We start from the raw sequence: 9,871 nt of genomic DNA, 5'->3' as shown, positions 1-9,871 counted from the left end.
AAAAAGTGACAGGCAGTAATGGGGTCTTTGACAGAAGACAGACACTAAAATGTGCTTTTTAAAACAGTTCAACATGATTTGTATGTATTCATGGTTTGAACTAGAGTTGATCATTTCTTTGTGAGACCGGAGCGGACAGAAGAGGTTGTTAAAACTGGATCTAGTTTATCTTGAGTGGAGTGAAGTAAACTCTGGTGTGAAGCCAGGATCCAGCAGAGAGAGAGCCAGCAGTCTGGACTTCCCACTCTCTCCCACTCCGGCCTCTTTTAACACCGGAGTGAGACTTGACTCTATCAGTGTGTCTTTCAGTGTGATTTAAACTCGTCCTGCTCGATGGATCAAGTTGTTTCAGTGCGTAGTTACGAATTTTGTTTTACTTTACGCACACTTCGGAGGAGAAAGGCAACATGAAAACACTCTTGTTGGCATTTTTTTCTTAACAGTAAACTGAAACGGGAAGTGTGAAACTTGCAACTCGCTCATTATTTCTCATTCTGAGTCAATTATTACACCTGGCGACCCTGAGGACGAGTTGTGCCAACATGTTTCCACAGTGTCCATGGCGGCGCGCATGTGCCTCGGTGTCCAAGATGTGGACTGTGACTGTGACACTCCAACATTTCACTGGATTATAAGCGGGGGAAGTAGCTTCAACTGGAGTCATACTTTTAAATCTTCATATTCAAGAAAATCAAAGACGATAAAAGCGCACAGGTAAACTTTTTGAGTTTTTGGCACACCACATCTCCTCCATGGTTCCTCCATTGATCCTCGTGCTGCTGCTGCTGGGCTGGCCGCTCGGGGCGGTTCGGGTCCGGAAGAAAGCCACCAGGAATCGGTCTTGCCTGGACCTCCCGGAGGAGATCCTGGAGCAGATGTTCGGGCGACTCTCTGTTGGAGTGATGAGCGCTTTCCACCACGCACTGGAGCTCGAGCCGCAGGAAAAACTCAACCTCACGTGCCCGGCCGCCGCAGCACGCGCTCCCGCCGACCGCAAGACCCGCCTCCCGGTGAACCTGCTCAGCATCTCTCCCTGGGCCTACCGGTGAGAGCAGGGGAATAATATGCTGTTGTTGGACCATCAATAAATAACCGTTTAAACTTGGTGATTGATTAGAATGTCATGTGACCTTATAACTATTACACTGGACAAACAAGACACACCTTTCCTTTTGGGATGTTAGTGTTATTTGTTCAATTGTATGTGAATATGTTAATCAGTATATTTTCTTTTAAACATAGCTTCCGTGTCTTGTGATCCTTTGACTCCTAATCCAAAGAAGATATTATGACTTCACTGGTCAATTAAGAAACACCTCTTTTTATTGGATTTGAGTGTTTCTTCTGCAGAATATTTGTATGCAGAAAAGCACTTTCACTTATTTGTAAAGCTTCCATATCATTTGCAGGCAATATCATTTGACCCAATATCAATGCAGAAATGTATTATTACACTGAACATGTAGGACACACAACTTTATTGGATTTCTTCTATTTTATTTGAATGTTATTATACACATAATATATTCTTTAGTCCTATGATTGCAACGCACTTCTTTATTTTAGTAATTTTATGAAAATTCTGCAGTTCTTTATTGAAAAGTATAGATTTTTTTTCAATTGCTTCCATTTCTTGAGTCTCAGTGACTCCAGCCCATGTAGCATTTGATAACTACATTATAGGAAACTCCTCTTTTCAATGTTTTTTAAAGCTTATTCTATTATTAAAACAACACATTATTAAGGTTCTGCAGTTTCTTCATTGAAAAGTCCCATTTCCTTTCAATAGCAATAAGGTGACCCAATGACAAACTGATATGTTAATTGTTTTCACCCCAGGCTCTCCTACGACCCAGCCCGGTACCCCCGCTACATCCCGGAGGCGTACTGCCTGTGCACCGGCTGCCTGTTCGGGCCCTACGGGAAGGAGAGCTCGCGCTACCGGAGCACCCCGGTGTACGCGCCCTCCGTCATCCTGCGGAGAGCCGGGTCTTGTTTGGGGGGGAGACACTCCTACACCGAAGTGTACGTCTCCATCGCGGTGGGCTGCACCTGCGTCCCCCTGCAGGAGAAAGAGCGGGAGGGGGCGGCCAACCAGAGCCTGAAGAGAGCCGAGACCAAGGCCAGAGAGGGGGGCTCCAAGGGGAGGAAGGTGTGAGGGAGCAGACTGTGGGACTCTGGATGAGTTTTATACACCTAACTCTCTTTCTTTGGGTCATTATCTCCCCCCTACTGACAATTGAAGCAATTACATTTAATTGTACCTGCAAATAAGACGCTTTCATTCACAGTCATAGTGAATATTTGGATGATAAAGGGTTTAGCACAGAGTTTCTGATCTTCATCTTTTCAAAACGTTTTCACATAGAAGTAAATGTTTGTGTCTGTTTTGTTCCTAAATAAGATTTTATATCCAGCCCACTTCAATCTAAGCTTGGATTTGGCCTTCCAGAACCCAAACTTGATGATTTCTTGACTACAAAGATTCAAGCTTCATTGTCAAATGCTCAAACGTTACAGTGCAGTTTTTGACCATGAACTGTCATAGAAATAAGGAAGAAAAGTAGTGCAATAAAAACAGCACGATTTAAACAATGGTGCAAGTAAAATGCAGGAAGAAGTAAACAAGTGTGCATTTAAGATCGAATACAATACATGAGAACATTATTTGTAATTTGGGTGGACCCAACCTTTTAAGGTAAAAGCAAACGAATATTGAACGATGGGATAAAATGTCTCATTATCATCTATAACCTGATCAGTGCTGCCACCTACTGATGTAAACACTTTAATACAGCTTTTACAGCAACAGAAGAATTTAGTAAAACATTTGAATATGTCATTTTCTACAGTCAAAGATCCATGGTCAAATATATATTTTATTTAAAATGATATTAAAAACATTTGAGAAACTGAACCACCAAATGTGTTTGCTTGAATACTAACAGAAACTACTAACCAACGTTTTCCATGTTTTGAATAACAGTTTTTAGCCATCAGATGACAAAGTATTTGTTCATCTTTGAGTCCTTTATTCACAAGTGTAGGGTCAGTCCAAGTCGTCCTCCCTCCTTCATGCTCTCTCTCTCTCTCTCTCTCTGGACCAATCAGAGCAGTCGAGACGGATAGTTGACGAAACAGCGAAACTCGTTGGATAAGTTTTTGTTGTGTTTTGGCAGGAAGCTGCACATTTTCATATCCAGAAGCTCTTTGGCCACTTTCTCCATGATGGCTCCTGTCGAGTAAAAACATCAGATGTTAAGAATCAGACATTTGTGACACAACATTAGGGATTAAACGTCGGTACAAAACTCAACCAAATCTATATCATAGATCTAGTCTTATTGAAACACAAGTGTGTAAATATTGGATATTATATCTTGGTGTTCATCTCACAGCAGATTACACGTTGTTTTCATCCGGATATCCCCCCCTCCCCCCTTACCTGTGCACAGCAGCATTTTGCCTTTGCTCAGGTACTTCACGGTTTGGGCCACTTTAGTCAGACATTCCTCTGAGAGGTACGGCGGGTCGGCGATGACGAAGTCGAAGCTCTGCGGCGGCGCGTTGGAGAGGGCCAGCGGCTCGTTGTAGTCGTAGAACAGGAAGTCCTCGCCGTACGTGGAGAAGCGCCGGTCGTACTCCAACACGACGGCCGACACTCGATCGGAGCCGGACACCGAGCCCTGCTTCAGCTTCTGGTAAACACTGGGAGCGCTCACACACGCTATCCTGCAGGGGACAAGAGACACAAGTAGGAGATGAAGCTTTTATGTCTGGTTGTGATTGACTGGTTTCCCAGACGCAGAGAGAGGACTTTCTTTCTGCAGCGGCCATTTTGCACCAATGTTCAGAATCAATCCATCATAGAAGGGAAATATCTTGTTTATACACAAAATCAGAAAATAGACAAGAAAACAAAGGCAGCAGAATGTGAGTCTTAAACAACGCCCTCGACGAGAAGCTTCGATTTAATGCAAATGTGAGATATTGTCTATCATCAAAGTCATATTACAGTATTTCATAAAAAGACACTGTAGTCATGAAGGTCATTGTAAAGAACCTCATACAAATGTTTTAAGGCGTGGGCGCGCACGCGCGCGTGTGTGTGTGTGTGTGTGTGTGTGTGTGTGTGTGTGTGTGTGTGTGTGTGTGTGTGTGTGTGTGTGTGTGTGTGTGTGTGTGTGTGTGTGTGGTTTTACCTGCCTCCCTCTCCAGCTTCCCGTACGGCCTCTTCTGCTAGCTGAGCTGCCGTCTCGTCACTGTACCAGAACTGACTCAGGCTCTGCAGAAACAGACAATTACTACTAACACTCTGAACTTTAAAGGTCCCATGTCGGCCATTTCTACTGATCATAATTCCATTGTTGAGGTCTACTAGAATAGATTCATATTGTGCAATTTTCCAAACTCACATTGGTTTCTCATTCAGCATCTCTGTATAGTATGTGTATTCACTCTCTGTCCTAAACGGCTTGTTGGAGCTCCTGCCCCCCCCCTCCCTGTGAGCCCAGTGGCCGCCTGTCAGACAGCGAGACACAGCGAAACCCAGCCCGAAACACACACCCGCAGCCTGGCTGGGAGTTTGTGTGTGTGCCCAGGCTGAGTTCCACGGTGTCTCGCTGTCTCGCCGACCCCACACCAGTGAGCCAGCTCACAGTGTCCCGCTCCTCGAGGCAGCGAGCCTCGCAACGTCCCGCCGAGTGTGTGTGTGTGAGGAAGTCCGTGGATTGGTCCAAACGTAACGGCTCCGCGGACGTAACGTAATTTTTGTATCTTTAATACTTTTGTATGTATGCTTCTTAGGTAACATTAAGCTGTCTTTGGCTCTTTTCTGCTGCAACAATGTACATTTCCCCTCTGTGGGACTAATAAAGGTATTCTGATTCTTAATATTAATCCCCATTTGTTTTCCTCTTGCTCTTAGTTGCACTGTATTTTACACTTTCTTCATCTCTGAAGCACATTGTAAACTTGTAAAAAGAGCTACATAGTGTACATTATTTTGATCATCCCTTCTGAATCAAACACGTCACATGTCAGTAGTGTGTGTGTGTGTGTGTGTGTGTGTGTGTGTGTGTGTGTGTGTGTGTGTGTGTGTGTGTGTCTCCCTGGACTCACCCAGTCCTCCCCCACGGCCCCCACAGTGAACTGGTCTGATGCTGAGCTGCTGCTGGTATCCCTGTAGAAATCCTGCAGGGCGGCCAGTGTGTGAGCGGACAGCGCCGGGGCGTCTTCATCACTGTCACTCATGGTGAGGAAGACCAGGATGAGCGATGAAAGGAGCAGATATCCTGAAACAAAAAAAATAGGTTGAACATTTATTTTATTTTGGCTGGTTCAGTTAAGCTGGTAGGTAACTTGTTATAGAAATCTGAGATATTACGATACGATACGATAATACTTTATTTGTCAGATCAAGTCTGAAATTTGCATCACAGCAGCTCCATGTGTAACATCAACATAGACAAATATCAAGACACAATACATGAACAACAAACATTTAACATAACAACACAATCACTGAGAGAAAACATGCTCAAAGAGCCTTTAGCGTGCAAATATTTAATTAATGATTATTTGTTGACTTGACATGATGAAACTGTATTATAGCTAAATAAACATGTCAGTATTTATTCCACATTTAGAGATGTATTTCTCATTTAGGCATAACCTTCAATCTCTGCAATAAATCTGATTCTGAAGTTGGTTTGCACATGCCAGAAATGTCCTTTGGTTTGTTGGTGCAAAGGCAAGAGACATACATAAAATAACTAAATGATGTATAATGTAACAGCTTCCTCTAAATTGTTCGTGAGTTGTTGTTTATTTCCTGATACACTATGCTTCTACTTCACTAAATTCAGAGGCAGATATTGTACTTCTACTCCACTACATATTTATTTGACAGCTTTGCAGATTCCGATTATTAATACAACATATAAACTATACAATTATGATGCACAGCTCTTTGTTAAGTAGTTACGATTAGCTCCACCTTCACCAGCAGCACATGAATGAATCAAAAGTAATGAACAATAATATAATGTACATTTTATTCTGAAATGGGTCATTCTCCATAAAGAGTACTTTTTATTGTGGTACTTTTAGCACATTATGATGCTTACACATTTAATGCAGGAGTGTCGCTTGTATAATAGTTTGTTTACACTGTAGTATGTATTGTAGTTTTGTAGTATTTCTACTTTAACTTGTGTTAATATCTAAATACTTCTTCCAGCACTGATGTTGCCTTTAAATAAATGAATGAAAGACCGCGAAGATCGTCGCTTTCTGTTCTGATAATAAACAACGGATTCAATACAGTTCATTTGACAGATGAACTACGTGGTGGTTACAACATACACACAAAAGTAACAGTTTTAAAAGCTACAAACCTGATCAGAATCGCTGCGGCTGTGTTGTGAACATGTGAGTTATAGTCGCAGCGTGATGACGTGGTACGGCTGCTTTTGAGATGGGACAAAATAAACTAGGTGTATTTTTCTATTTTTAACACACTAACTTTAACTTATTTTACATTATCACCAGCCGAAAAACACACAGGTTGTTTATTTGTCATCTGTATTAAAAATACACTATAGATATCTTTATGAATTTAGATTAAGAACTACTTTGTCCTTAAATATAATCATTATTGTAAGGGATTTGGTTAAAGTTTTAGGCCAAAAAAAATACACAAGGGTGCAGGAAATCAAAGCTTAGAAGAATATGAAAAAGTGATCTGCGAAAATCCTGAGAAAAACATTTTAAAATCTGTAAATAATATCTCAATTCAAGGCGTTGGACTCCTCGAAAACCTCGGTTAACGCTATTTTTGTGACGGCCTTCATCCCAAAAATCCCTGCCTGATGCAACATATCACAACAAATGTCGTTTTTAACAATTCATTAAACCATTTATAATTTGTATTTAACGTTATATTAATAGGTTACTTTACCATATCTATCCTGAAGTTTAGCTAGGCCCGCCCGCCGCGCAGGTACCAGTTTAATTAATCTGATTGAAAACCAGAGATGCTTGTTTTGAAGCTCAGGGCAACACGGATGCACAGAATGAAGTATCGAACCTTATCGCTTATTAACTCCGCCCTAAGGGGAGGAAATGATGAAGAAAACGTGCGCCCTTTCAAGTCACAAATGTTTTACTGATAACTTTCAAAAAGTTGTACTATCGAATATTGTCGTGATAAAATGAACGTAAAAAGCAGTTTTCCCAAGCAAATCGAAACATATATTCATAAAAAGACCTGGCATGATTTGAGTCACAGCAAAGGTGAGTTTGTTTGTGTCAGTAGAGGAAACATAGACAGAATATACAAGGGTAGAACTTTACATTACATTACATTACATTAATGGTGTGTATTGAAGGAGACCCATCTTCAAAGATAAAAAATACTCACAAAACAAAATGTAAATCAAAACCAGTAGATTCTAAGTGGTAATTTTAACCTTTTGAGAGCTAACTATCATCATTTTCACAACAACAATGCTGCCCCATCTTACATCATGTTAGCATAATATTACCAACAAACCAAGAAAAAAACATCACAGCTGTAGGTTGCTTCTTTACTAAATGTATGTATTGTTCTGTTAAACATAATAACTTGGGTAAGTGTGTGTGCTTTGCATTTTCTTCAGCAAATTGGAATGGCATCAGTTATTTGATCATCAACCAAAATATTGTGCATTTTCATAATTTTTGATTTGGCAATCTTAATTATTTAGATTGAAAAATCCCCATTTCAATTTAGTTTGTCATGATTTAATAAATGAATCCTGATTATGGCATAATATTATATATATAATATAATATATGATTCTGACTTGTTTATAAGCTGTTCTGTTCTTTCCCCTTATAATTGGGCTTCTACGTATTTTAAGGGACCCTGACAGAATGACGCTGACGAGTGACGACACCCCACAGCTGCAGACCACAGCCCCCTTGAGTGCTGTTGCTTTACAGTGGTGGATGATTATGTTGATAAAGGTCCTGTATTCCCACAGCCCTTTGTGTGGCAGCGGGATATGCTGTAGATGCAGGTGTGTGTGGCAGTGGGATATGTTGTACATGCAGGTGTGTGTGGCAGTGGGATATGTTGTACATGCAGATGTGTGTGGCAGTGGGATATGTTGTACATGCAGGTGTGTGTGGCAGTGGGATATGTTGTACAAGATACTGTTCATTCTGTGTGAAATGCCCTCACATTCTTGAAGTATTACACGTTTCCGTACTTTTAAACTCAGACTCCGTTCTCATGATGTCTTTGTTTGATCTTGTAACTGTTTCATTCTCTGTGGAAGACTGACCTTGGTGTTTATCTCTTCAATAACACCCCCTTACCTCTGTCCTTTGTTTGTTATCAGATTCCTGTGCCTTTTCAGCCATGCCAGATTAAATTAATAAATAATGTCGGATTACCTTTAAAATGTTTCTTTTGATAACCATACCCATCCTCTTTTTTTAGAGGAGAATCCACCCTCCCCTGATGCTGACAGTGTCTCACGACTGTGTTCCTGCCAAACAAGAAAAACCTCTGAGATTGACTTAGCTGACATTGAACTACAGCAGGTAAACCCAGATATGGATTCATTCTGTTTGGTTAGCAGTGTGTAAAATGTTGATAAATCATTCAATGGAGTGTTTTATCCCGACATATTACCTGTATGTTCAAACTTTTTCAGATTGTGGGCCGTGGGCATTTTGGCAGGGAAAATACAAGGGATCCATGGTTGCTGTGAAAGTTTTCCCTGCTACCACAGCACACAGTGCTACTCACTGGAAAATGATGTTTTATGTATTGACAAAGATACATGAACTGATATAGCTGATCAAATGTTTAAGATAGTTGATTTAGTTTGTCAATATAGTAAAAAAAAATCTCAACTTTCAGGGATTTGTGCTCCTGACAGATTGTTGGGACTGTGACCCGGATGCTCGACTGACCGCTCAGTGTGTATTGAACAGATTAATGAATCTTCAGTCTTCTTACTCTTATTGATATGTTTTCCTTTTATGGGGAGATACCTTCTTTTAATTTACATATCAGAAATCTGCACTGTCCTATTTGTTTCACTACTTTTCAGCTTTTCAATATTTAGATCTATATATTTAGCCCCTTGCTAAAGCATGGCTTCTTCTTCTTCTTCTTCTTGACTGCAACATGTTCCCATTAATCTCTTTCATTCTATTAAATATTTACAACTTCATTAATTCATTGTTATCCAGAAAAATTATAAAAAATTAAAACACTCGTATATAATTGCACAATGAAATAAAAATGTTTTTGTGAAATACATGCCTTACTTTAGCAATTATCTGTTACTTTGTTTGTGTTACTTTACTATTTTAGGTAATGTATGATTTTATATTGAAATAATAAATGTTCTGAAAGCAAAGATACTCACAACAAAGAATTACACTTAAAGTAACTGGGCATTTTCACAGCAGTCATTTAACTTCAGATATGTGGGCAGGCAGTCAAGCAACGTGTAAAAAAGCCTCAACCCCAAGTGAGGTTGTAGTCTTAATAAGTAATGTTAGCGTGTGTGCTTAGCTGTAAACACAGTCGGATGGGTGACCAAAACGTCCCCGTTTTCGGTGGCCGGTACCCGGTTGAAACTCCCGAAAATGTTCCCGTTTTTGAATGTGCGTTAAAAAACATAGAGCAAGGTGAAATTAAATTGCATATGTTAGTAAAAAACAGAGTAACAGTGTTGTTCCTGTTTGTAGCGTTAGCGTATTTCTTCTTCTACTACTTCTTCTTCTACCTCTACTTCAATGTACCTGCCCGCGAAATATTGGACAAAAGAAACTCGGCTATAGTGTCAACTAAATCCATAGTATTACA

The 9,871-nt window shown here is 40.4% G+C and overlaps 2 protein-coding genes across 7 annotated transcripts; one reads left to right on the top strand and one right to left on the bottom strand.

Annotated features, from left to right (window-relative positions):
- Positions 1-123: 123 nt before the first annotated feature.
- il17d (interleukin 17d) lies at positions 124-2,917 on the top strand. Its single transcript, XM_079665443.1, has 2 exons — positions 124-1,045; positions 1,840-2,917. The coding sequence occupies exons 1-2, from the start codon at positions 753-755 to the stop codon at positions 2,156-2,158; spliced, it is 612 nt and encodes a 203-aa protein (XP_079521569.1). The 5' UTR covers positions 124-752; the 3' UTR covers positions 2,159-2,917.
- eef1akmt1 (EEF1A lysine methyltransferase 1) lies at positions 2,541-7,086 on the bottom strand. 6 transcript variants are annotated; one of them, XM_079665438.1, is made up of 6 exons: positions 6,962-7,081; positions 6,399-6,467; positions 5,122-5,294; positions 4,203-4,285; positions 3,446-3,732; positions 2,541-3,235 (listed from the first exon to the last, which is right to left on the bottom strand). In XM_079665438.1, the coding sequence occupies exons 3-6, from the start codon at positions 5,251-5,253 to the stop codon at positions 3,108-3,110; spliced, it is 630 nt and encodes a 209-aa protein (XP_079521564.1). In that variant the 5' UTR covers positions 5,254-5,294; positions 6,399-6,467; positions 6,962-7,081; the 3' UTR covers positions 2,541-3,107. The 6 variants fall into 6 exon arrangements, with proteins under 6 accessions (XP_079521564.1, XP_079521563.1, XP_079521567.1 ...); XM_079665437.1 differs by having other exon boundaries at positions 6,399-6,470; positions 6,962-7,044; XM_079665441.1 differs by lacking the exon at positions 4,203-4,285 and having other exon boundaries at positions 6,962-7,086.
- Between the last annotated feature and the right edge of the window lie 2,785 nt (positions 7,087-9,871).

Source organism: Notothenia rossii, assembly GCF_949606895.1.
Source record: "Notothenia rossii genome assembly, chromosome: 2".
NCBI lineage: Eukaryota > Metazoa > Chordata > Actinopteri > Perciformes > Nototheniidae > Notothenia > Notothenia rossii.
Note: the sequence above shows the minus strand (reverse complement) of the source record. Positions and strands in the feature narration are given on the sequence as shown.

Excerpts from the sequence above, each read along its gene's own strand:
- il17d (XM_079665443.1), top strand. The coding sequence starts at position 753 with ATGGTTCCTCCATTGATCCTCGTGCTGCTGCTGCTGGGCTGGCCGCTC. Across the intron at positions 1,046-1,839 it reads ATCTCTCCCTGGGCCTACCG|GCTCTCCTACGACCCAGCCC; the intron begins GTGAGAGCAGGG and ends TTTTCACCCCAG.
- eef1akmt1 (XM_079665438.1), bottom strand. The coding sequence starts at position 5,253 with ATGAGTGACAGTGATGAAGACGCCCCGGCGCTGTCCGCTCACACACTG. Across the intron at positions 4,286-5,121 it reads GGGCCGTGGGGGAGGACTGG|AGCCTGAGTCAGTTCTGGTA; the intron begins GTGAGTCCAGGG and ends CTGTTTCTGCAG. Across the intron at positions 3,733-4,202 it reads GAAGCTGGAGAGGGAGGCAG|GATAGCGTGTGTGAGCGCTC; the intron begins GTAAAACCACAC and ends TGTCCCCTGCAG.